The sequence below is a fragment of the Corythoichthys intestinalis genome, chromosome 7 (assembly GCF_030265065.1).
Source record: "Corythoichthys intestinalis isolate RoL2023-P3 chromosome 7, ASM3026506v1, whole genome shotgun sequence".
Classification (NCBI taxonomy): Eukaryota; Metazoa; Chordata; class Actinopteri; order Syngnathiformes; family Syngnathidae; genus Corythoichthys; species Corythoichthys intestinalis.
In genome coordinates this window covers 23,504,281-23,531,652 of record NC_080401.1, presented here as the reverse complement: position 1 = coordinate 23,531,652, position 27,372 = coordinate 23,504,281, and the positions used below count along the sequence as shown (strand labels likewise).

At 38.8% G+C, this 27,372-nt stretch overlaps 3 protein-coding genes across 15 annotated transcripts in view; 2 read left to right on the top strand and 1 right to left on the bottom strand.

Annotated features, from left to right (window-relative positions):
* Nucleotides 1-1,130, top strand: part of dazap1 (DAZ associated protein 1) — a 34,890-nt gene extending 33,760 nt beyond the window's left edge. For 3 of the 4 annotated variants that reach the window (XM_057840936.1, XM_057840935.1, XM_057840933.1), the window contains one exon: nucleotides 47-213. In XM_057840936.1, the coding sequence (XP_057696919.1) occupies nucleotides 47-213 (167 nt within the window). Of the gene's footprint in view, nucleotides 1-46 lie in introns of all 4 variants that reach the window. The other variant, XM_057840937.1, reaches the window with a different exon arrangement.
* On the top strand, nucleotides 1,064-14,524 carry LOC130918828 (dipeptidyl peptidase 9-like). 10 transcript variants are annotated; one of them, XM_057840930.1, is made up of 22 exons: nucleotides 1,064-1,198; nucleotides 1,445-1,512; nucleotides 3,133-3,223; nucleotides 3,771-4,006; nucleotides 4,953-5,065; nucleotides 5,476-5,649; nucleotides 6,325-6,361; nucleotides 6,443-6,553; nucleotides 6,691-6,819; nucleotides 7,167-7,228; nucleotides 7,360-7,460; nucleotides 7,551-7,728; nucleotides 7,823-7,982; nucleotides 8,086-8,165; nucleotides 8,776-8,946; nucleotides 9,120-9,255; nucleotides 9,571-9,728; nucleotides 11,531-11,677; nucleotides 11,811-11,963; nucleotides 12,038-12,180; nucleotides 12,662-12,773; nucleotides 13,051-14,524. In XM_057840930.1, the coding sequence occupies exons 1-22, from the start codon at nucleotides 1,179-1,181 to the stop codon at nucleotides 13,141-13,143; spliced, it is 2,673 nt and encodes an 890-aa protein (XP_057696913.1). In that variant the 5' UTR covers nucleotides 1,064-1,178; the 3' UTR covers nucleotides 13,144-14,524. The 10 variants fall into 10 exon arrangements, 7 of the variants coding, with proteins under 7 accessions (XP_057696913.1, XP_057696910.1, XP_057696908.1 ...); XM_057840927.1 differs by having other exon boundaries at nucleotides 6,193-6,361; nucleotides 9,571-9,716; XM_057840925.1 differs by having other exon boundaries at nucleotides 6,193-6,361.
* A 160-nt stretch (nucleotides 14,525-14,684) lies between these two features.
* Nucleotides 14,685-17,122, bottom strand: LOC130918830 (angiopoietin-related protein 4-like). The gene is made up of 7 exons (XM_057840932.1): nucleotides 16,631-17,122; nucleotides 16,443-16,553; nucleotides 16,272-16,359; nucleotides 15,761-15,874; nucleotides 15,594-15,689; nucleotides 15,220-15,501; nucleotides 14,685-15,140 (listed from the first exon to the last, which is right to left on the bottom strand). Exons 1-7 carry the CDS (start codon nucleotides 17,063-17,065, stop codon nucleotides 14,965-14,967), a joined length of 1,302 nt encoding a protein of 433 aa, XP_057696915.1. The 5' UTR covers nucleotides 17,066-17,122; the 3' UTR covers nucleotides 14,685-14,964.
* Between the last annotated feature and the right edge of the window lie 10,250 nt (nucleotides 17,123-27,372).

Genomic DNA, 27,372 nt, shown 5'->3' with positions numbered 1-27,372 from the left:
GTGTCATACTAATTTTAGTTTCCCCAAATCTTCTCATCCATTACAGGCTACGCTCAGGACCTGACTGCATTCAGCCACACCTTTGCAGACCCTAATCAGACAACAGCCTCGTATGGCTCAGCACAGCCCGCTACTGCGCCACAGTCCATCGCCAGTGCATTTGGAAGAGGGCAGAATCACAACGTACAAGGCTTCCATCCGTATCGACGTTGACTGTCATTTTGGGAGAGGAATGTTATGTAAAGTTCTCAACAAAAATAATTTTTGGGGGAAATTAGTCAGGGAAATGTGTGCTCTAAGGATTGGTTTGAATGCACATTGTGAAATGGAAACCTCCATGAAAGTAGGTCTTCCAGTTTGGTCAAAAGAGTTGTAAAAATATTTTTCTTTACCTAATTTGAGGAAAATTCTCGAGAAAGATGCTTTTTTGTCCAATACTTCTGACAGTGTTTTATAGTAGAACTGAAACGACTTTGCAATAATTTTGATTGTCTCATCAAACACTAGCACATAGAATATATGGATATAAATATGTATATTTATGGTTGACACAAATGAAAACAGGGTTTCTCATTTCTCCAGCTTTAAATTCTGGAGAAAGTGTTTTTATTTGGTCAGTATTGTTTACTTGGAGCCTTTCAAGTTTATTTGAAATTGAGATTATAGATATATATTATACACAAACTGTGCAATTTTTTAAAAAGGAATTTTGTACTAAAATGTACACTTTGCTGTTTTTTTTTTCTTTTTAATTATTTAAAGATGTAGACTTCCCTCAGGTGGCTGTTGTGGGTGCGTTTTGCACTTATGCAAAAAGGACAAATTAAAAATAAGTTATAAGGATGTGTTGTGTCCACCTAATTTCTTTGATGATGAAAGAACGGCTGTTATTGATCAAATTCAATTTTTGATACGTTAGTCTTTGAAAGACAATTCCAATAAAATATTGCAGAACATGGTTTTTAAAAAATTCAAGTCATGAAGTGCAAATGTTCATATGGTTATGATTGTTTTCACAGAAGAAAATAACCCATGTTACCATTCTTGTCCTTAAAAACCTAATTAAAGACTGTACCATTGGTTGCACTTTTTACAGGCTTAGGTCCCGTCAAGTAGCCACTCATGTTGTTGGGGATGTGTGCGCTATTTTTTTTTTGCTATTCCTCTGTTATTCGTGGATGGATCACAATGAAATTTGGTAGGTATATTTTATGTATGTATTTTTAGGCATTTTTACACATCGATCCTCAGAGCACCCCCCCCCCCCCCCCCCCCAATTTTTTGTATCAGTGCTGATTAATTAATTGCCGCTTAAATTTGCCTTTACCTAAGAAGTTATCCAGTAGAAAGTATGCACTCTTCAGCTCAGCCTGTAATAGACCACTAATACTTGTTTTGTAATTGGGTAGCCCGCTTTTAATGAATGATTTTTATGTGTTTGCAGCAGTCTCCGTGCAAACTATTGTGCACACTACAGATGTCCACTTGCAACACAGGCAAAAGTAATACAAGGTCAGTGTGTATGAGACAAAATCTTTTTTACTGGTTAAACAATTTTAAGAATTTGATTTGGAACTAAATAATGTACTAGTCAAACAACTTAAACTGCATATTTACATATAAAGTGGGTAATGTCTGAAATGCTGTTAATTCGTTAATATGATTATTCTAAATTATGCATATGGCGGAAAACACTCGAGTGACTTAAAGTTCCGCTCTGAGACCCCCAATTTGGCCAAATATCAAAATTGTCCTATATGCATGTGTGATACATCATTGGAAAGCTTAAAATGTCAATTTTCTGGGGGAAGAAACATGTTGAACAGGAGGGCATTTAAATTAAAAAAAAAAAAAAAAAAAAAAATGAAACCCCTAAACCCTAACTCGAGGTGAGAGCATGATAGAGCATGTCTCACCAAGTGTCAAGACACAGCTGTGAATGGCCACGGCCGGACTTTTCGGGGATTTCATGGGTGAAACACATTAGTACAACAAGGGTCGCAATGCGGAAATCGCAGACATCAAGAGTGGTCGAGATTTTCTTTTTTCATATATTTACCCTTTTTCAATGTTTTTTTTTTTCTTTTCAATTTTTCTTTGTTTGGATCGATTATTATAAAATATCGGGGAAAATGCGACAGTAACCAAAAATATACAATTAAGTGATAGTTTTAAGGTAGATATCCGTGACCTATTTACAGACACCATTTTTTCATTGTGACGTAATTTGTTTAAAATATGCGAGAGAATAATTTCATAAAGTCGTTTTCTAAATATTAGACCTCAATTACTGATTCTAAGCTAAAAATGATACATTTTGAATAATAAACATAATTACTTACCTTCTTGTTCTTGTTGATTTCACATAGGTGAACAAGGTTAACAACTTTTGCTACATATGCTTTTACTATTTTTAGGGAGGGTCAAATTCCCCATTTTAGGATATAATGGCGTTTGGAGCGAGATTTTCCACTCTAACTGTGGACTCATGCCTTGTGTGCACTAATTTCCATGTCTGTGCTTTGGTCAACTTTAAACATACATCAACACTTGACAAAGCAATGTTTGGTGGGCTATTGAGGAATTACAATTCAGCTTGCTATCTCTAAGCTTTTCGTACACATGTGTAAATAAATAAATCGGAAAACAGCCTACACATGCAATACACCCCACTGTACACCATGTATACTTGAAACTTTCTCAATCTGGGAGTGACCTCCAATTGGAATTTTTATACTCAATGTATACATGCAGTCCCAAGCAACAGAACAGTTTGCTGTACACAGTGCTCCGTCAAAAGTACAGTGAGTGTGTTACATTTGCCAGAGTGCTGTCACAGATGTGGAAGTGTTGGTGTCACGCAGCTGTCACATATAAAGCAAGATCACCTTGCTGGACTTTTGGGGCAAGTTAGGCTTAAGAGTTATAGCTCCACAATGAAGCAAGATACGGACAAATTTTCTCAACGAACCCACCATTACAGTAACGGAAAACTGTTTACCTGTTGATAGCATGTGAGCTTAGATTAGATCAGTTGTTTTCTGTGTAATGTTTCAGTTAGACCAGGTTCTTGTCATGCTCGCGGTTTAAGAAGTACATTTGACTTTGATTTTTTCCTCTTGTGTTCTTTAGGGAACCAAAACTGGTTCAGGGCCATCGAGCGGTTTATGCATATTGTAAAGAGGCTGAAAACTGAAGACAAGAAAGAAGACAATCAGGGCAGGTGAGGATAATTTGTCTATTGATCAGCCTTTACTTATTCACACTATCACTATCAGAATTGCTTAAGTTGAAAACAGTCCATTTTGTAATGCTGCATGACTTCCGCTGTTCTAACTAAAATTTTAAGAGAAAGTAATCATCACGACATATTAAAACTAAAAGAAAATAATTACTAACAGAAGAAGACTAAAATATGGGGAATTGGAAAGTGTTGCTGTAATTAATATGTGTCACTGCATTTTGTGCTTTTTGACTACTTCATGGGTATGGGTGTGGGTATGGTTAAAGGAATTGTGCAGGTACCCTTTTATGGTGGCATCACTGAGCGAAAGTCCCAACATTTGCTGGAGTCTCGCGTAACTTCACGTATGATGGCTGTTGGAACTCAGATTTTTACTTTTTCCAGTGAATTTTGTAGTCTATATGTCAAAAAACCCTATAATTTTTATAGCATTTCCCTTACGGGTGCTCCACTGTATCTGGATCAAATCCTTGCGTGATTTTTTTCCCTCATCAGCTCTGATTGTTATCTGAATGTCTGTCCACAGCATTAATGAGGCACTTGCAAGTATTCCGGTATTTGACGAGCTGTCGTCCAGCACAGAGGTGGTGGAGATGGAAGATGTGATTTCCAACCGCTTCCGAGTGCAAAAGCACACGTGGGCTGGTCTGCAAAAAATAATTCATGACACCCACAAGAATATAGGCTGCCTCATCAACAACGAGCCACATAACTTCCAGTTTGTCCAGGACAGCTCACGTTCCTATCGGCTTTATTACCTCGGTAAGATGGATGGACAAAAAGCTGTAACTAAGCGCTATTGTTTGAATGATAGGTCTTAATCAAACAAGCATGAAAACATGAAATGTTGCAGTGAGAACTAAAATGTGAATTGGTTCAATTACGCATGTCTGTCAAAACTTTTGGCACATAAAAAAAATTGATACACGGGCATTTTTAACTTTTAACTGACCAAAATAGAATAGAAAGCCTTTATTATCATTGTACACTATGGCTAATATAAAAACTCAGGTGACTGTGTACACAGATTGGGAATAAAGTAACTAGCAGCAGCAAGTGGTGATGCTGTGTTAATATAACAGAGTGCAACAGTGCGTATATGACAATTTACAGTACTCCGACAAAGAGGCAGATGGCTGGCCTGATCTGACAGTTTGTGCATAGATATTGATGTAACAGTGCAAAAGTGCTATATATTGCAGTACCCACATTATGCAATATACAGATTGAGACGCTTGCCTGAGAATATATTAATTACTTATATGCATGTGACAATGTTGTGGCATTAGCAGTGTAATGACAGTGACATTTCAGTGCAAACTTGGGTTGAGTATGGTGACAGCTCTTGAAAAGAAAATATCTCTCTGTTTGTTTTGGTTGGCATGGCGCTGTAGCGCCTGCCATAGGGCAACAAGTTGAAGAGGTGGAAGCGGGGTGTATAGTCTTTTATGATGCTCCTTGCACTTCCTAGGCAGGAGAACCAACCAAATGAGGAAATTAGTTATATATTTTTATATATTGTAGTTGTATATAATAACTTTGGAAGATAATTGTTATATGTCTCCAAATCTAACCTTGGCATGGATCAGAAAGTGGAGATTTGTTTTGGGGTGGACTTTGGAAACTTGCTTTTTTATGCTTCATTTTAGAGCAGGTATGTTCACTTGTGGCAAGATCTCTGAGTCGCTTTTTTCCCCCTTACTCTCAGGTACGCGGCACAACAATAGGGAAAACTCATTATTCTACTCAGATATTCCCAGCGAGGTATGCAAAGAACCTCTCCTCATTTTGTCTGGGAAGCATCTACTGGATCACTTTCAGGTATGCGTATTTATATTTTGATACTCATAGTAATATTAGTGACATAGTGACACTGATACTGGTCTGTCATTGCGCCCGGATTGTAGGGTAAAACGTTTCAATGCATCAGTACTGATGCCACTTTCTGGGCAGGTGAAGTAAGAGGCATGTCATGGACTATGTGGAGATACCTAGTTATGAATCAGATGTCGTCTGGCATATACCAAGCTTCTTCCCCTTGGTTTTAGTTGCTTGCTATTGTTTTGTTATGTCTTGTTTATGGCCTGTAGTTGGTGGATCAAGTCAAATGAAATTTTTAGGGAAGTGAAACAAGCCAATGTTTAAACTGCCAAAACAGAAAAAAAGCAATAATCTGTGAAAATGCTAAGGTACTCCTAATATAGTGTGGTGCCCTGCTCCCCTGACCTAAGGCCAGCCCCCAACACAAGATTTTCTCCCTGGCGGAGGAGCTGCTGCGAGAGAGGATGCGCTTAGAGGTGTCTGGCCTCACATCCTATCACTATCACCAAACTGCAGGACTGTTTCTCTTCCAAGCCAACAACAGTCTACACTATTGCTTTGACAGCTCAGATAATGATTTCAAAGTGAGTAACAAAATGCTAACATTTCTTTTACACTACGTTGACCCAGGTTTCTCCACCACCATCACCAGTATCGTGCAAAATGTGTATTACGTCACTTTTTACCTACAAAGTTAAAAAAAAAAAAAAATTCAATGCTATTTAGCTCTGCTAAGCTTCAGCGAACATGGTTTAGGTGTAGATGAAAGAAGTTTACACTGTTACCACTGAGGACGGTCACTGTATATCTTTATTGATTAAGTAAGCAGTTAAAAATTTTAATTTGTACATTAGGTTAATGTTAGAAGTTGTCATGAACTGATCCATCCCGTTGGACCTTAACTCATGGGCAGCCATTGATGGTGATCGACATCCAATCCATTTTCCCTAGCAGTGCTGGTTGTGGTCATTCACTGCCAACCTAAAATCTCTTTGCTCATCGGCTGCCATTGACGGCGAAAGACACTCAATCCATTGCCGTTGATGGCAACCAATGCAATCAAACAATCAGGATCTAGACAGGATACACATGAAGTATTACTTACCTGTCCCTCTGTTTGGATGCAGCAAGTTAAGATGACCCCGCATGAGATTAGGACCCAATGTAAGGGTGCACGCATGGATGCCAAAATCTGCCCCTCCGATTCTAACTTGATCACTTTTGTTCACAAAAATGACATTTGGCTGACCAACATCAAGACAAATGAAGAAAAGAGACTCACCTTCTGCCATAAAGGTCAGAATGAAGTTGTCAGACAGCCTCACAATATTGCTTTCCGTCTTTGGTGCATTGAATGATTTAGAGATGGAATTTCAGGCACTGACAAGCCAAATGAGGATTCCAAAACTGCTGGTGTAGCCTCTTTTGTCACGCAAGAAGAATTCCATCGTTTCACCGGATACTGGTGGTGTCCAGCTGCAAAGGAAGGTGAGCAATCATGTTTAAAATGTTGCCATAGTTTGCAAACCGTGTCTTTGCTAATTTATGTAGGTCAATATGGCCTTTTTGTTTTTTTTATAATTGGATTCATTTATTTGTTTATTTATTTATTTTAAATATTTCAGAATCAGAGGGTGGAAAAACACTGACGATTTTGTTTGAGGAAGTGGATGAGTCTGAAGTTGACATCATTCATGTACCATCTCCAACTAAGGAAGAAAGTTACACTGATGTGTACCGTTACCCACGTGCTGGTACTTTTAAAACTTAATTTTATGCTTAGTGAACACTTTTGGCTTTCATTTCTTGTAATGTAACCCATTAAAACTCATGTTTCCAGCCAATAGTTTTAATAAGCTGTACGTTATCTTTTCCCCACAAGAGGGTGCAACTACTTTTTATTTTTGTGCATTCTATGTATTTGGAATTCCAGCAATTGCTTTCATCATTTTGAGATTTTAATTTTGACATAGTAAAGTTGGTCGATAAATATATATTTACCACATTTATATTTATTATCTTAAATAAGTCTTATTTTCTGGATTTATTCTGTAATGACATACATTATGCAGGTAGGCTATGTAACAATGCTCATTTCCAGGCAGCAAGAATCCGGCTGTTACTCTAAAATTAGCTGAAATCAAGATAAATAGTCTTGGCAATGTAAGTGCAAACTCATGTTAAAACTGCATGGCTTTTGTGTTCATCCATTTTGAATCACTACCATCAATACAGATGTTGTCTGGTCGATGTGGCACAGCTAAACAAAATGATCAATATTTGGCGCTCTCTAGATTGTCAGCACAGAGGAAAAAGAGTTAATTTTGCCTTTCAAACACTTATTCCCCACTGCTGAATACATCACCCAAGCTGGATGGACTAAAGACGGTCGATAGTAAGTTCCCTTACAAAAAACACTTATCTTTATTATAAGCCCTAACAACTGAAGTTCCTGTAAATACTCTTCATCACTCCAACTTGTCAGTGTGTGGGCAGCCTTGATAAACCGACAGCAGCAGCATCTCCAATTGGTCCTGTTGCCTTTGTCACTCTTCATTCCCGTGGACCAGAACGTAACTTCCAGGCTGAAGAGTCTGCTGGCTGTTGAGAACACGGCTCATCCACTCATCATTTACCAAGCCATCAGCAACATATGGATCAATGTATGTGCTCATCCGGAATACACAGACCTCTGACACATATGCACATTATTGACATGCAAGAAAACTGCAATTTGTTTGCTGTTGTTTGTCTTAGGTCCACAATATTTTCTACCCATTTAGCCAAAGCAGTGACAATGAGATTACATTTATCACTGCAAATGAGTCCAAAACGGGTTTTTGCCACCTGTACAAGATCACAACATTGTTGGAGCGTGACTGTTACAATTGGGCCAGTGGCTACACACACTCTCAAGGTATCGTTGTGCTAAATGGCATTATCTAATTCTAATGAGTTGAATGGTTTTCTAATTTACCACATTTAATATTCCCTTTGTTGCTATTTTCCATCAATTACAGATCATTTCAAATGTCCAATCAAGGAAAAGGTGGCACTGACAAGTGGGGAATGGGAGGTGTTGACCAATCATGGAGCAAGGGTTGTACTGTATCTTCTTACTTAAAGCATCACTCACTTAAAGTGCATTGTTTGTAATTTACACTTTCATCATTTTCATTTTAAAGAAACGCTAATACAAAAAGAGAGTCTGCCTCATAGGTTGGCTTTTTCCCATTTTCCAAAAGTATGCATTTTAATTTGAATCATAGGTAGGAAACTTATTTCTCACGAGCCATATCTGGCTCTTTAGATGACACACACGTCCCCCTGGTTGTATTTTTCACTTCCAGCAAATGTGCCCAGTGCCACACCTTGTTTCTATTTTACACCAGCCAAGTGGTGTGCGTGCAACACAATGATTGATTCCAAATGAAAGACGTTTTTTTAAATCACTAATTTGGACATTTCCTTTCCTATTTGTCATATAATGTACTTTGAATTGTTTCTGTGAGAATGTGACACTGTTATTCTATTAGATATACCCATATGATCACAACAAAAGGTTTATTCAATACTGTATGTAAAACTTCAAAATGAAATGTTTCTTAGTCTTAACATGCTTGCTAACAAAACTGTATGGACAAACAAGAGAAAGAGTTTAATTATTTCCCTTCCTTTTCCAATGCTTTGCTTCGTTGTGTTCGATGCAGCGGTTATCCAGCCCTAATATTTGGATTGATGAGAAAGAAAAGTTGGTGTACTTCCACGGAACAAAAGACTCACCCTTGGAGCATCACTTGTATGTCGTGAGCTACGAGTCACCAGGAGAAATCGTACGACTTACCAAGCCTGGTTTCTCTCACAACTGCTCCGTGAGCCCTGTATGTACACATAACAAAAAAAAAAATTACACAAATACATCACAACAAACAAAGGCATACGGTATCTGTGATATTGAGGAGTAGACTGTGTAGACTGTGTAGTTGATTAATGGTGCAATGGGGACAGAAGCTCAACAATGTGTTGAAACTCAACTGTTTGTCCAAATGCACAGACATTTGACATGTTTGTCAGCCACTACAGTAGCCTGACCACCGCACCTTGCATGAGCGTCTACAAGCTGATCAACTCAAATGGCAACCCGCTGCGCAAAAAGCCGGAGTTCTGGGCAAGTCTGATGAAGCCTACTGGTACTCAACTACTTTTTGAAATATTTCTTTGAAATAGGAGGTTTGTGTCTATATGGACTGAGACCTGCCACAAATATCAGAACTCGAATTATTGCTGCAACCCTTTAAAAAGGTGTATAATTGCCTGCAAATGCCAACAGATGGTGACAAACCACTACTTTTCTATATTTAAACAGGGCTTTGGCCTGACAGTATCAAATCATTTTTTTAAAAATGTGGGGAATACATTAGTCTGCTTTTTTGTCTATGTTGTCTTATTTAGCTTTTTTCCCCGCTCTCCTTTCACATTACTTATGTGTATATTTTTACTTCCAGGCCATTCACCCGATGTCACCCATCCTGAAATTTTTAGCTTCATGGGGAAGTCTGGCTTTCAGCTTTATGGCCTCTTGTACAAACCACACAGTTTGGTTCCAGGGAGGAAACATCCCACAGTTGTCTTTGCGAATGGCGGTCCTAAGGTCTGGACTAAGGTCTCAATCTTACTGTAAAATACTACATGCATAGTTTTCAACACATTAATTTTATGCCGTCGCCAAGGCATTGACTGCTGGTCACTAGAGCTGCAGGGGCACCATCATCCCGCTCAGCTGTACGAGAAAAAATACATAATTACAATTAAGATTAAAATCTAGATGAAAAGCACATCAAAATATATGTATATCTTTTTTAGATGAGCATGGTAAACCTCATGCAATTGTAAAATTGATTGACTTTATCTCTGGTGTGTCATTTAAAGTGAGTGACTTTTGGTTTTGGAGATTTGGTTTTGGGTGCTCAAAACAGCCGGAATAGTCTCTTGTTTACCGTTTGACATGCTGGTCACTTAATTGATTAACAAGCTAGGACGTTGCATTTGTGCTGTTCCTGTCAGGTCGCAGGTACATCATGCCAAGTTGCATCAATATTATTCTGTATCTGATACCATGGGCTGATAAACTAATTAATCATGCACCTATTTATTTTGTTTTTTTTTTAATTGTTGTTTTCTGTGCCCTGGTTTTGTTGTCGTTTTACTGGGATGGTTGTTGACTGTTTTAAGTTGCTGCTGGCTGTTGAAAGATTTAAGATGTAGGCATAGACTTCATAATGTTTTGACGGGACATGGGCTGCGGGGCCGATTCATAGGGGGGCTATCTCCGTCAAAGCTGACCGAGTGGAAACACAGACAAAGAGCTTTTTCTGTTGAAAATTCTTGTGAATAAATGCCTAAATCCCTGAATTCTTTATAGATATGTATTGATGCAAAACAGTCTCGATTCTTGGTTAAAAGCAAAAAAAAATAAAAAATAAAAAATAATGCAGTTAGCTTTTATTTTACGTAAATATTGGGAACTATGAGGCTAGTCAGTAAGGAAATTAGCGGCCGCCATATGTAAACAAAGACCTTTTTGCATTGAAAATTCTTGTGAATAAATGCTTATACACCTGAATTCCTTATACATATGGACGTAAAACAGTCGCGGTTCTTGGTTAAAAGCAAAAAAAAAAAAAAAAACTGTGCAGGTAGCATTTATTTTACAAAAATATTGCGAAGTATTATACCAATGCTGTAGCGGCTAATTTCTCCCATTGATTTTTTTTCATAATGTTTCAAAAAAGACTGTTACTACCGTATTTTTCGAACCATAAGTCGCACCTGAGTATAAGTCGCACCAGCCATAAAATGCCCAACAAGAGGAAAAAACATCTATAAGTCGCACCGGAGTATAAGTCGCATTTTGGGGGGAAAGTTACTTGATAAAATCCAACACATAGAACAGATATGTCATCTTGAAAGACAATTTAAAATAAAAATACAATAGAGAACAATATGCTGAATAAGTAGACAGTATGATAATGTTTCATGATGCATGAACAACGAAATGCAAACGTGGCCGCTATGTTAACGTACCATAGCTATTAAGAGTTATTCAGATAACTATAGCATAAAGAACATGCCAACAAGTTTATCAAACCATTAGTGTCACTCCAAAACACCAAAATAACATGTGAAATGATATAATAATGTGTTAATAATTTCACAAATAAGTCGCTCCAGAGTATAAGTCGCAACCCCAGCCAAACTATGAAAAAAACTACGATTTATAGTCCGAAAAATACGGTAATAGTCAGAATAACAAAAGGAAAATGAAGTCATAGTATTATTATTTTTTTATTATTATTTTTTTAACACTATTTGGAATTGCCAGATGCTCTTCACTCTTTCAATTGAAAAAATTACTAACATTGCATTTGTAATGACTACCTAATTTATATATTTTTTTTAAATCAGGTCCAGTTAGTGAATAACTCTTATCAAGGCATAAAATACAAGCTGCTGAGCAAGTTGGCGTCTCTTGGTTACGTTGTGCTCATCATTGACAGCCGAGGCTCCTGCCATCGAGGACTCAAGTTTCAAGGAGCTGTGAAGGACAAAATGGTATTCAATTTAAAATTCATATGAGAGGAAAGCATGTCAGTTTAAACTATTACTAACAGTCAGTTTTAGTTTTTTTTCCTGCATACATAATTTGTGACATAAATCTTTCTACTCCTTTGTTTTCCTTTGACAGGGTGAGGTGGAGGTTGAAGACCAGGTGGAAGGTTTGCACTATGTAGCAGAAAAGTACAAGTTTGTGGACTTGAATCGCGTTGCCATCCATGGTTGGTCCTACGGAGGCTTTGTTTCTCTCATGGGTCTCATTCATAGACCTGATATTTTCAAGGTAAAACAAATAGAGGTTTTCTTTTTTCCGCTTTTTAGACTCAAAATGAATTACAATGCTTCTCATTGGTCTAGGTTGCCATTGCAGGGGCACCAATTACATTGTGGATGGCTTATGACACTGGTTTCACAGAGCGGTACTTGGATACCCCTGAAAACAACCAGAAGGCTTACGACGCTTGCTCAGTTGCGCTCAATGTCAACAAGTTCCCTAATGAGTAAGACAAAACACAACACTTTTGGTTCACAATGCTTTCGTAAGATATTAAAATAAAACGATAACATGTCACAAAAGACTATTTAGATTTCTTAAACATTTGAATTTTGTATTCCAAAATGTTCTGTTGGTTGACTTTTATTGGCTTAAAATAATTTTTGCTGAAATTTTTGGGTGTGTAATAGACCGATTTTTTGGGGGGGGGGGGGGGGAACAATGGCAGTATTTTGATCACAAACTAAATTAATGGTAGCTTTCTTTTTAACAATGAAATGATCCATGACATAATCAAATACAGAAAAGTAATAATAATTCTAATTATACATCATATGTAATGAGAAGTAGATAATAGTTTAAGGTGTTCCTTTGTTTATGGTCTCCAACAAAATGATTTAATAAAAGAAAAAAGAAAAAAAAAATAGCACGAGTGTGCTACTCCGTTTAGGATGTTAAATCCTTCATCTTGCTGTTAAACCCTACAGACCAAACAGACTGCTGATCCTGCATGGATTTCTTGATGAGAATGTACACTTTTTCCACACAAACTTTCTTGTATCCCAACTCATACGTGCGGGGAAACCATACAACCTTCAGGTAGGAGCATTTCCTCAAATGACATCTCACTTATACTTTGTTGTTATATGAATCATAATCAATTAATATATGGTAATTTCCTCCTGATAAAAGTATAAATAAACTGATTCAAATGCTTGACTTACACAGCAATACTGATATTTATTTTACCTTTACTATTCATTCCAAGGTTTATGAGGACGGTCCAGTGCAAAAATGTATTGAAGATGTAAGTGAAGTGTTTTGCAATCCATCTTTTGTTTAATGTTGTTGTTCCTTGTGTTTAAAATGTCTTTAGGTTTATCCCAACGAACGGCACAACATCATGTGTTCAAAGACTGCAGAACATTATGCAATCACACTGATGCACTTCCTCCAGGAGAACCTCTGATAACACTGAAGCAAAGTTTATTCCACCAGAGAGAGCTGCTTGCATTTTGTTGTTTTTATGCAAGGCAAAATGTTGCACTGTTTTTAAAATCTTAAATTAGAGAAAGCCTTCTTCTGGCTTCAACTATTCTTTTTATCTTATATACTAGTATATAATGAATTTAATCTCTGTTTATTTATTTGATCGAAAAAGCTGATGTGAAACGTTTTTCCATTTCCATTGACAATTTTAGAAAGTTCAAGTGGGTTGGCACTTTCTTACCTCCAAGTGCCATTCAATGAGTTTTGGGGTTAATGTTTCCTAAAATGTATTTATTTCTAGATTTAGGATGTTTTGGAAATGTTTATTTTTCAATGTGATTGTCTAAGCATTATGATAAAATATATGTGCAAAGGATGTTTTGTGTCATAATTGCCAAGTTGTTAAAAGGCTCTTTGTTAGATTTGAAGCTAGGGTTGTGTACATGTAACTTGGCTGAAAAGAACATGAAGGACATCGATGTAGCTTTTGTGGAGGTTGGTACCCTCTTCTTCCAGTTGCTGTAATAGCAACCCTCTTTATTCAGGGGCAAACAATAGGATGGGAGGGGCAGAAAAGCATTATAGACCATAGAATAGATTACATAGACTACATTGGGGCCACATGGCCCAGGACAAATGAAAGGCTGACTTGACAGAAGTTATCCTCTCTGGTGACTAACTATAATAGGGAAAGCATAAATGTTAACTATATGCACAACAATTCTAACACTATTGTATTCTGTTTATGCAGAAAAAGAGGCTCAAAACCGTGTACAACTTCAAATATTGGCACATGTAGAGATAAATGATATTTTACAAGCTAAACAACTCTTCTGTCACCCTTAAATGCCTTGTTAATTTCCATGCCCAGATGAGCTTGATGTGTACATACAGTACATTCATTTACTACACATTATTTTAGGGCTAAACTAAAACATGTTATTAATATTTCACTGTGCATTGGTTTAAGTAAATCTGAAAAAAATCCTACACTTGAAAGATAAATAAATACAAAACTCCACATATAGTTACTGCCTTTATTTACTTTAGTTGGCAAAGTACTATAAATGAGGTCAACATATTAACTCAAAGTGTTGATGTTTTTACTTTTTTACAGAATATCCCCATGTGTCATAATTTTACAGCAATAACAATATTACCACTTTATCTAGAGGGATGTTTATCTAGCAATAAAGCTTTCGAAGCAAGCCAAACATTTACACAAGAAAAATAAAGAAAAAGTGCAGCGCCACATGACAGAAACACTCGTACAGTCTGTCTTCACTCTCTTTGTGTTGCTATCTGAACTAGACAAGCAAAAATAAATATTTTTTATGATTGATGAAAAGCTTGTCGGGGGAAAAAAGACTACTCATTGTGAAGAGGCTGGCTGAAATAATGCTCAGTCATATAGTGAATGTTAGCGTTAACAGTTGCCTATAAATACAATGTGAGTGACTAGTGAACAGTCCAGGGAGGAATACAGTATATTGGCACTGATATACCATGAATACACAAACCTTAAGAGAGGAAAAAAAGCTTTATTTTCATTCAACCCTCACAAATATACATGAAGCAAAAATATTGAATAGAAAAAATAGCTTATATAGTTGTATTGTTTTTTTAAGCCCTTACAAAGGGAATACTTGTAACTGTCAATATGACAAAGAGGGATCGTACAGCATTGCATAGAAATGAGAAATGATTCAGTGCAATAAACAAATCAGAAATGTGCATCTTTAGGTTCAGTCTTTAGTTGTTTTCCAGCTCGCTTTGGTTCTCTGCTGCATTTCTCCTAAGCCTACTGTTGGTTTATTGAAATGGGGGCAATCTTCATAAGTGTTGTCCTCAAAGTGTGTTTGTGTCCTTTTGTGTCGGTCCAAAACATCTTCCTGGGTTGCCACTTGAGCGGGCTCGACCGTTTGGGGAATTTTCCATTGAGATTTGAGGTGCCGCAGCTGCTGAACCACCAACCTCCTGCAACAAAATGTCCAGTCAGAAATTCAGGCTGTTGTTCTGTCATGAATGAAGTCACCACATTAGCTCAAGACCTCACCTGAGTGAAGCTCAGAACAGTTGACGTCCACGTTGAGATCATTGTCGCGGTCGGCAGTGGAGAAGGGAAGGCCCGAGGCTCCCGTCAGAAAGCTCTCCCCTTTCAGAGCGGACAGAGGGTCCTGCTCGAGGTGGAGAGCGTACTTTTTCTCCTCTTCATCAAGTTGGACACGATAGCGAGTCGATTGAGTTTCTCCTGCCAAATCTGTGACTTCCACCTGAAGCAGGTACTGGCCTTGTTCGGAAATGGTGTGAATGTTCTCCAAGCCCAACCAAAATTCACCTGAGGGGAAGGAAATCGGTTTGTATTCTCACTGGTGTTCTGTGATAGAAATGTGTTAATTATTCCACATAAACTGTTGAGGGTGGTCTTACCATTCAGATTGCCAAAGCCTTTTTTGTAGCTCTCCCAAAGCTGATTAAAGTTTTGGGACCCATCAAGTCTTTTCTGGATGACAGTCCATCCACCTTCTGTGAAGACGGAGATTTTTAGTTTTTAGGCTGAAAACTGGCGATCAAGACATTTATTGTTCTTGACTCACCTGAGGTCATGTCACAGAAAACGTTGAATGCCTGCGAGTTCTGTGCTTGGATTGTGTAGATGCCGCTTTCCCGTTGTCCTCTGACAAACAGATCATGGCAGTCTTGAGCCAAACCTGAACAAAAACAACACACGTCAGTTAGTTACAAAAATCTTATGCTGCTCAACTACACAATATTACTGTTGCTATGGTCAAAGCTTGTCACTTGTTGGTGCCAAGAGGAAAGATAAGACTGTTGAGTGGAGGGGCAATGCCCTGGTTCTCCTGATCTTTGGACTGTCTGTAAACAGCCCTGCCAACAAGTCAGGCTTTGTACTTTTTTAAGGAGCAAAGGCTTACTTTTATTTTGAAAACGTGTTGCTTTAAAATAGCTCGTCATGACACAACCTTTAACCACGCTGTCAAAGTTCAAAGTTGAGTTTGTGTAATCGCGTCGGAACATAGGTACAGAATGGGTATGAAAAATATGCAGTGCTAATGTAGTGAATATACTTTTTAAATGTATAATTACCTGTTTTGGCATCACTGGGCGTCGCGTCACCCATCAGTGTAGTCTCCTCATCCCTGCGACTGTGGAATTTCACTGCCTTCTGTGCAACCTGCAGTCACAACACAGTCAGTCAGTGGAAATGAACAAGAGCGCCTCGTTGTGTGTTAGCACCGGTCAGATAAAGACGCTCACCTTGTTCTGCAGCATCTGCAAGTATAAACTCTGCTTGTCAAGTTTGTCTTGTTGCTGCCTGATCTTGTCTGTCAGCTGGTCAATGCGTCTATTCTGCACTGACATGACTCTCTGGAAATTGGAAGAAATGTTAAACATGAGCATTTTTTCTATCAGGCAGCAGAGGACATGTGATTCTTTCTGCTCACCTGGATGAATGACATTGTTGAGTTGTCCCTGGAGTTTACGTGAGGTGTCTCTTTGAGCACTTCATCCACTTTCTCCTGGAGCATGTTCATGTGGGAGTGGATGTCATCGGACTGCTTCATGACCCCTTCCACTTCCCCATCCATCCTTTCCTCCTCCTCCCGTCTGGCCTTCAGGGCTTCTTCTTGCTCGCGCTGCTTTCTCTCCAGTGCGGCGATTGTGTCGTTGAAGGCTTTCAGGCGGCCGTGGACATCTCTCATTTGGGCTTTGGTCTTGTCGACGTGCTCTTTGAGGCCCTGACCCAGCTGCAGCAGGCCATGGCCCACAACGTTGACATCATCCCATGAGGCGAATTTCTCCCCCCTGTTCACAGAGAATCCTGTCGCCACGTTCACGAGCAGCACGGGGGCGAGAATGACGATCTGGAGCGTCTTCATCTTTGAGCTGTTTGTATAGGAATGCTGATCTTGTTGTGTGCCTCAGATGAAATTGGACAGTATTTATAGCTGCACGCTGCAGATGAGGACTATGATGATTGGACGTGACTCTTTGGAGGTGGGCGTAGAGGAAGGTTTAGGGCGTGGAAACACTTCAAGTGAACAACACTAGTTAAAATGATGCAATAAAAACTGGACATTTCTGGCTGACATCAATGAATATGATAAGGCTTAATTTTGGTTCAAATGTTTCCTTAGAATATTGCAGTACTCACATCATTAGTTTGCTGTTAAAGCAGCATTTTTGTGAATTTATTTTGGCAGTGCTGTATATTCATGAAAATATGTCATTGTCTTTTATTTGATTAAGTTAGGTTTAAGTATATGTTTGGTTCCTGATGGACCTTATCCTTATTAAACTTAATATATTACTAATAATTACAGTACACTAACCCATTGGCTGCCAGTAATGCATTACAAAGAAACAACAATGACGACCAATGTAAACAGGAAATGTAGTTTTTAACTCATTCACTGCCATTTATGTCAATAGATATAGACATAGGAGAATTTTTTTTAATTTTATTTTTTTTATAGTTTTTATACAGGAGCTGCACGCTGCAGATGAGGACTATGATGATTGGACACGACACTTTGGAGGTGGGCGTAAAGGAAGGTTTAGGGCGTGAAAACACAACAAGTGAACAACACTAGTTAAAATGATGCAATAAGAACTTGACATTCCTGGCTGACATCAATGAGTATGACAATGCTTAATTTTGGTTGAACTGTTTCCTTAGAATATTGCAGTACTTACATCATTAGTTTGCTGTTAAAGCAGCATTTTTGTCAAAATATTTTGGCTATGTAGTATATTCATGAAAATTTATCATTGTCATTTATTTGATTGTTAGGTTTAAGTGTTTGTTTGGTTCCTGATGGACCTTACCATTATTAAACGTAGTGTTATTATTAGTAATATATTAACTCATTGACTGACAGTAAGAGATTACAAAGAAATATAACAATGATGACCAATGTAAACATGAAATGTAGTTTTTAACTTATTCCCTGCCATTGACGGCAATTGATGTCCAATCTATTTGAACTGGGAGAGGCTGGCCAGTCCAAATTGATTGGATGTCTGTTGTCGCCAAAGGCAGCTAATGAGTAGACAACAGAGTAATAAATTCAGCTTCATTTCTCTTAAAGAGTAATAAAATAATATACATTAATCAATTTAGGATTTCTTCATTTTCCAAACCACTTGTCATCACTAGTTATGGGTATAATTATAACTTATGCAGCCATTTCTTTAAATGCTTTATGTCATTTTTCAGTTCCCTAATACTGTAAGTTCACAGAATTTAAGAAAACTCTCAATTTTTTTTGTAGCCAGTAAAAATCAATCCCAGCGAGTAAACTAATGTTTAGGTGGATGGGTTTCTGTGGCCGGGAGCTGCTCGTTTTCCAGCATGAATCAGGAATGCCGGGAAGAACTTTGTGAGAAGTAGGGGAAAGTTCACGCTGCAGGGCTTTTTACAACCTCGCTCCTGACATCCAAATTCTAAACAATGGCACGCACATGAGGACACGCACACACAGACAGAAGTCACGTGGGTTACATGCTGTCCAGTCAATGAAACAAGCACATACTCTTACTGTCCACTGTGTTTAGGCAGGCTCAAGCTTCAAGAGTATTACAGAGTAGATAATGAATAAAACCTTTTTAGCAGTGAGAGGAACACTACAGCCTACAGCACAGGTGTCAAACCTAAGGCCTGGGGCCAGACCTGGTCCGCCACATTAGTCTGTGTGGCTCTTAAAAACAATACATATGAATCAAATTTTTCTCGCTAAAATACAAAAAGTGTAGCTGGTCTTCACTTTTTAAAAACATTGAAATATGGCAGGCATTTTTGTTACTAATCACCTATTGATAAAAAAAAAAAAAAAAAAAAAAAAGATAACACAAATACTTTTTGAACAAAAGGTTTGAGTGGCTTCTGATTGGGGAAAAAACAGGTCTTTTCAGTGTGTTGTGTATTTATAACTAGCAACAGTATGGCCCGGCATTGCGCGGGTTTGAGTAACGTAAACGCAATGCAACCAAATTGCAGATACAGTTAGTTCCCGGGTTACGTCGCACCCGACTTACGCGATTTCCACTTTACGAAGTGTGTCTCATTCGCTGTTTCATCTCCAGTTGTTGTTGTCTTTTTTTTTTAAGTCGCGTAACTGTCTCGTCTGCCACCTCTCAGCATTTAGTGTAAGTACGGTAAATTATTTGTCATTTATTTTTGTTATTTATTAGATAATTTAATCTAAATGGTTGATTTCTACAGGAATAGCTATGCATAAGACCCGGCGGCATGGGTGGGCATTAGGGGGCCGTGCCCGCCCTGAGGGACGGCTGTGCCCGCCCTAGCTCGATTAAACTGTACTGTGTAATTTTTTTTTTTTTTAATCTTCCACAAAAACACACACACACGGGGAGAATGAACCCTATATTCCAGTGTTTTTCAATCGATTGTGCCGCCACCGCGAGAAATTATCCAATGTCGCTTTTTTTTTAACATCGTCGGGCAAAGTTGCAGTAGGAAGGAAGGAATGTGGAAAAAGTTCTCGGTTGTGTGCAGATAAGTCGTGTTGCGTTCAAGAACTGCTCGGATTTCTAGCCGTCAGCCACCTTGCTCTCGGTAACAATGTGGACCCCAGCACTTCTACGGTTCATTATTTGACTCGTCAAGTGTCGATATATACAAAAGTGTCCTTTCCGTTTTATCCATATGTGACGACCGTTAATCCACCCTCTTTGTTTTATTCCAACACATTATCGAGGACAGCTAGGTGGGAGATACCTAGAAATCCGAGCAGTTCTTGAACGCGACACGAGAGGCTATCTAGCGCCATGGCGCCATACAAGTTTAAACTCATCTCCAAATGAACCCCCGTCGCTTCAGAACAAGTCGATGGATTATTTTGTACGCCTTCGTGAAAACACAGAGAAATGGGCAACTTTTTTGAGGAAAACTACAAAGGTAAATAAGAACGCCCTGAAAGCCAGTTACTTTGTTGCTAAATCCCAAAAGTCCCAAACTGTGGCAGAGACGTTAATACTACCTGTCTGCAAAGCCATTGTCAGCGAGACGACCGGCCCTGATGTGCTTAAATGCATTGCTCAAGTCCCCTGTCTGATAGTTTTTCAAGCCTAATTGCTAAACGTTTCACACTGAGTAAGTATAAATACTGAGAAATTATTTTATAATTAAATATACTATACAGAAAGTAATTTTGGAACATTTTGGTGTGGTGTGCCGCAAGATTTTTTCCAACGTAAAAACGTCCCGTGACTCAGAAAAGGTTGAAAAACACTGCTCTAGTCATCCTATCTTGATCTGTCGTCACAATCAGAGCAGCGAATGTAGGCAATTTCTAGCCAATCACAGATAAGGGGGGCGGGCTGAGTAGCCGGTGTTGTGCCGAAAAATAGCCGCCCCGCGTGAAATGTCTCCCCACCCCCCCACCCCCCGACGGGAACGCTTATTTATAACGCTTTATTGAGCGTTTATTTTATTTATTTGTTTATTTATTTTATTGTTGAGCGCCCACACGTCACTCGTACAGCTTTTTCTTACCAATCGATGAACATGGAAACGACTTTCTTATACCGTGAATATATGTATTATTTTACTCTGCTTGAACTAAATGTCATAACTGTGTGATTGTCATTGAGATATCGTAGTGAAAACCTGTAGACTAATACATTTCTGTTCAAAGATAGTTTTGTGGCCCAGTCCACGATGTTAGTAAAATAAAGTACTAGTATTTTGTCTAATTTATTTATTTAAAAGTGATTTTACAGTCGTAAATCCATTACTGTAAATAGTCCATGAAAACATTTGATGTTTTCACCTCAATAAAGCGTTATAAATAAGCGTTCCCGTCAGGGGGGACATTTCACGCGGGGCGGCTATTTTTCGGCACAACACCTGTTATTGTGTACTGCGATTGGATAGGGATAGCTCCGGTTACAGAAATGGCGATTGAGCGGCTCCTCCGTTGCTAATTCAAATTGGAATGGACATCCGTGTTTTTTTTTCAATAAACTAAAGACGAACTGAAGCCATGACAAAGACGTGGCCGAAAGTCAACATGAAGGGATAGCGCTGCCACCTCCTGCAGTTTCACTGACTGACACTATCATCAGAAAATATAACGGGTAAAAACGCCACTGTTATGGCTAAATTTACATTGAAGAAGTGTGCCCCCCCCCAAAAAAATGTAATGCCCCCCCTGTAATTTCTTTCTGCAGCCGGGTCTGCATATCTAGCATTTCATTATACTACATTTATGTGTGGTCCGCTTCCCTGTGTTGTACTCGGACTTGTTTGATGTCAATACTTTCTGTTCGTTTCAAGCGTTGCTTTCACGTTGGGAAGCGGTGTGAACGCCAGTGAACATTTCAGCAAGGCAGAGAAACTAAACGGCGCCCCCCACCCCTTCAGCTCGCTATTAGCCTGCTAGCTTATTGTGCAGCATTTGTTTTCACCGCTGGACCTTATTTCTCTCTGTATTATTAATTTTCCACACTAAATGGAGGCTTACAGCAATAAAACCCATTAAAACACTCCCAGACACATAAAGTACAACTGAGTAAAATTCCATCAAAATCCACCCAGCCGTCCATAAATCACAAACAAATAGACAGCCACACAGACAAACTCGCCTTTATAGAGATTAAGATAATATGAAGCAAGAATACATTTATTTGGGTTCAGAGTCATGTAATTGTCATTTGCGGAAAACCAATACGTGGCCCATGACAAAAGTGAGTTTGCCACACCTGGCTTGCAATATGTGAGGGTTTGGCAAAATATGGAAAGAACAGAACAGCTCTGTTCCTTAATTTACATCAATTAAAGGAATGGGTGGAATAATATTCTCACAAGTTAAAAAGTACAAAATTGGCTGTTTTATATATTGCATAAAGCATTGGCAAAATGGACACATTTACTATAAATCTATATTTACCATCTATATAAAATACATAGGACTCAGGAGTTAATTATGGATTTATTAAAACGAACAATTAAAAGCTGAATAAGTTAAAACCTAAAAATTAGAACTTTCTACAAAATGTATTGTTTTTTTTTTCCATTCAAATATCCGTTGATCCAAAGAAACATTTGCGCGATGCCAACGACCTGCCAGTCCCCAGTGCTCATCCAAGTCACGTTTTCCTGCTGCAGCTGCTGCTCTGCACGTATCCTCAAGCTCAGTGTACGTGCGACAGAGCACAGCAACTGTAGCGATCAGCTGGATACCCCGGTGTCAGAGCACAGTGTTCTATTTGCACGTGAGGCTATTCCTTCTCAAAACAATTCTTTTCTTTAGTGGAAATACATGTTACTATAAATGGGAGAAGTTCAGGGACTGGCAGTTATGTATTGTATTGTATTGTGTGTAAAGATCTTGTGAAGTTTGTCCTCACATTAATGCTTTTTGGGGTGTTGCCCATCATATCCTTCCCTATATAACAGTACTTCTCAAATAGTGGGGCGCGCCCCCCTGGGGGGGCGCAGAGCGATGCCGGGGGGGCGCATGTAACCTCGGGGAAGATGCTTTTTTTTTTTTTTTACTTGCACATCCACTCAGTGGGTGGCAGTGGCGATCTCATTTTCAGAGTGCGCGCAGTATTTTTGAACTAAGGAAGAGCACTCAGCACACAGTGAAAACAGATATGAAGAGCAGTGTGACGCCGCCGTTTTCGAAAGCCGTTTTCCGACCGGACTCACTCACGCAGCGACCCACTGTCTTGTCCGGTTCTCACGTCTCCGCCCGAGAAGTGCCATTTTCGGCTTGGGATCGTCACGACGACCGCCCTCACCTGCGGTTCTACCTTGGCCGCCGAGAATGCGCTTTTTTCGTGCCGTTTGCCTTTTAGCTTTGACTTTTAATACAGTGGGTGATGAGGAAAGACCACTGTTTACTGTGTCTAAAAATAATTATAGCGGACAGCCAGAAGCCAAATCAATTAAGACGTCGCTTAAAGACATTAGACCCCAATCTCATTGATAAGCCACTTGATTGTTTTTCAGTGAAAACGTGCCGTATATTGCCAACAATCGTCCTGCTTTGTCAGTGTTATATCAGTAAACCAGTGAGCATTGTTAGCATGCTCATTGCAAAATAACTCCACACCATTGCAAAGGAGGTAAATACTGTGAGCGGCAAAAATAAAAACTGTCCTTCTGTCCAAGGACACTCTTTTTTTCTTTTATTCAGTTTTTTTTTTTCGGTCAAATTTTTTGGCATATTGTCCTCATGAGTGAATGTTTCTAATCAATTTTAATTTATTATTTACTGATTTTATTACATTTTATTTTTCTGTATCAAATGGTCAAAAATGTACCTTGAGAGTATTTTTACAGTTTGGATGTGACTTTTTTTTTTTAATTCAGGCAAACTGATGCACGTCAAGTCTTCTCTGTTACAAACAAAACAATGTTAATAAAGTTATACTTAATTATAAGTTGATCGATGTTACTTTTTTTCTTTATTAGAAAAAAAGGACACAATGTTAGGCAGATGCGTATTTATAATAGTAATTTTGTAGACAAATGATACTATTTACAGTGGCGGCAGAGAGTTTGGGGGGGGGGGGGGTGCGAAACATTTACGTCTTCCGTGGGGGGGCGTAACAGAAAATAATTGAGAAGCACTCCTATATAATAACCCAAAATGGTTTGATTTAGGAAACAGTATTTTGTTTTCAGTGGATTTTTCTTTTCATGAGAGACAGAAAAACAGACTATTACATTGTTTGATTTTTAAAGAATTTATTTCCTTGTTAGAGTGGAAAATAAGTATTTGGTCACCTACAAACAAACAAGATTTCTGGCTGTCAAAGAGGTCTAACTTCTTCTAACGAGGTCTAACGAGACTCCACTCATTACCTGTATTAATGGCACCTGTTTTAACTCATTATCGGTATAAAAGACACCTGTCCACAACCTCAGTCAGTCACACACCAAACTCTAATATGGCAGAGACCAAAGAACTGTCAAACGACACCAGAGACAAAATTGTAGACCTGCACCAGGCTGGGAAGACTGAATCTGCAATAATTAAAACGCTTGGTGTAAAGAAATCAACTGTGGGAGCAATTATTAGAAAATGGAAGACATACAAGACCACTGATAATCTCCCTCAATCTGTGGCTCCATGCAAGATCTCACCCTGTGGCGTCAAAATGATAACAAGAACGGTGAGCAAAAATCCCAGAACCACAAGGGGGGACCTAGTGAATGACCTACAGAGAGCTGGGACCACAGTAACAAAGGCTACTATCAGTAAAACAATGCGCCGCCAGGGACTCAAATCCTGCACTGCCAGACTTGTCCCCCTGCTGAAGAAAGTACACGTCCAGGCCCGTCTGCGGTTCGCTAGAGAGCATTTGGATGATCCAGAAGAGGACTGGGAGAATGTGTTCTGGTCAGATGAAACCAAAATAGAACTTTTTGGTAGAAACACAGGTTCTCGTGTTTGGAGGAGAAAGAATACTGAATTGCATCCGAAGAACACCATACCCACTGTGAAGCATGGGGGTGGAAAAATCATGCTTTGGGGCTGTTTTTCTGCAAAGGCACCAGGATGACTGATCTGTGTAAAGGAAAGAATGAATGCGGCCATGTAACGAGAGATTTTGAGTGAAAATCTCCTTCCATCAGCAAGAGCACTGAAGATGAGACGTGGCTGGGTCTTTCAGCGTGACAATGATCCCAAACACACAGCCAGGGCAACAAAGGAGTGGCTTCGTAAGAATCATTTCAAGGTCCTGGAGTGGCCTAACCAGTCTCCAGATCTCATCCCCATAGAAAATCTGTGGAGGGAGTTGAAAATCCGTGTTGCCCAGTGACAGCCCCAAAACATCCCTGATCCAGAGGAGATCTGCATGGAGGAATGGGCCAAAATACCAGCAACAGTGTGTGAAAAGCTTGTGAAAAGTTACAGAAAACGTTTGGCCTCCGTTATTGCCAAAAAAGGGTACATAACAAAGTATTGAGATGAACTTTTGGTATTGACCACATACTTATTTTCCACCATGATTTGCAAATAAATTCTTTAAAAATCAAAAAATGTGATTTTCTGTTTTTTTTTTTTTCCCCACATTCTGTCTCTCATGGTCGAGGTTTACCCATGTTGACAATTACAGGCCTCTCTAATATTTTCAAGTGGAAGAACTTGCACAATTAGTGGTTGACTAAATACTTATTTGCCCCACTGTACATGCATTTTTACTCTCAATTTAACAACCTAACCCCCTTTTAAACAAGCAACATTTCTTATTTACCTTACAATCCTGTATTAGACTCATACATTTTTAACGTGTAACAAAGTATTTAAAAAAAAAAAAAAAAAATCCGCTCTAATTATCCACAACTCTGCTCCATCCATCAAAGCAACATCACATCTGCACGTGCACAGTACACGAGCTGCCTTCTACTGGGTAGAATGGGATTTGAGACTCCAGTGGGTTAGTGTGTGAAAGGTGAGCCTGTCATCACGTGCCTCTCTATTGCATCAGCCTCTTTTGAAATGCTGCAGCTGGAACACAAATCAGATCTAAGCCATTCACAATAATGCAGTCTAAAAAAAGATGTGTCCAAGGTGTTGCCATATTGTTTAACACCAGTGCAAATAACAAACACACTTATAAAAATGCAGGCAAACCAATAGCCCTCTGAAAATGTTATATACAGTACATAGGGCACTTCTTATGAATTCTTTGTTCTTCACTAGTTACTTCTGCCTTCGTAGACGTTGGCCATGGCCTCTCCTAGAGATCAATGCATGAACCAGTACTATTCAGTATTTGAATGCTTACCTTCAGAGGTGTAACGGGAGAGCACTGTGTTACCTGTTATGGAAACTTCGCAAAACTTCTTTCATCAATGGAACCAGTCAGCTATCCAAATTCAGGGCTCATATAAACGACACCGAGAACAACATGACTGGTAATTCCTTATCACTGAACTCTAACGAAACCATAGTTATTGTCCTTTGCTTTTAGCACCTCATAGACAAGTGCTCTAATGAACTGATAAAAGTAGTTCATGTTTTTGTGACGTAAAACTAGATTATCTCAACTTTGTCGTAGGGTGCCCGTTTAAATCTGAAAAGACCTTTGAGTTTTTTGTGTTGTGTGATGACATACAGCGGTACCTCTACTTATGAAATTAATTGGTTCTGGAAGAAGTTTCGTAACTTGAAAATTCTGTAAACAGAGACACGTTTTCCTTGTAACTCCCCTAATCCATTCCAAGCCCCTCAAAATTTAGCCATAAATCTTTTATAATGCATTAAAATGCATCAAAACATGGAACAAATACATGTTACAATTAGAATGTTTGCACAATAAACCTAAAATCAGAGTTGTTCATCATGTAAAAAACCAAGAATAAAGTAAAGAATAAGAGTTAATACACTCATGTAAAGTGTAAAGCTGTCGGAACACGAGAGGCGAATGAAGACGATGTTGGGATACACACATACACATACAGTGGAGGTCCCTCTTAGCCAGTTGGACACCAGGAATGCTAGGCAATAGCCAATGGAAGAGCAGCTATCAGTATGTTATGTTTGTTACCAGCCATACTGTATTTTTGCGTTTCTTATCCTGAACTTTCAATAATTTCAGGATAAGAGGCAAATTCAGCAATATTTTCCTATTGAGGCGTCTTAACCTGAAAATTCTGTATGTAGAGATGTTCGTAAGTAGAGGTATCACTGTACAGTCGTACCTCTACATACGAAGTTAATTCGTTCCAGGGAGCTTGTTTGTAAGTCGAAATGGTTGTACAGTATGTTGAGCAGGATTTTCCCATAAGAATACATTATAATTCCATTAATTCGTTTCACAGCCCAAAAACCTACACTAAATCCTTAGTAAATAAGCCTACTGCTGTTACCACTGCAAATAGCATTTACAAAGAGCAAAACAAATAAATTATCCGAATAACAACATGTAATAACGTAATCTGGTTTTAATGTGACTTTTTTTTGCTGTACATGAACACACTGCGGGGCTGACGTGATGGTGAGCAAGAGAGCGCTATTTTACTATCTGTTTCGATACTGGCGTCAAAAGCAGCAGACACTAGGCGAGTTGATGGAATAAATGATTAGAAACCTGACAAAGCTGGCAATTTCTTTGGCAATGTTACCACAATAAGAATTATCACCTTAACTTATAAAGACTGGCGAATGGAGGATGACCGCCGGTCAAGATCAACATTCTACGG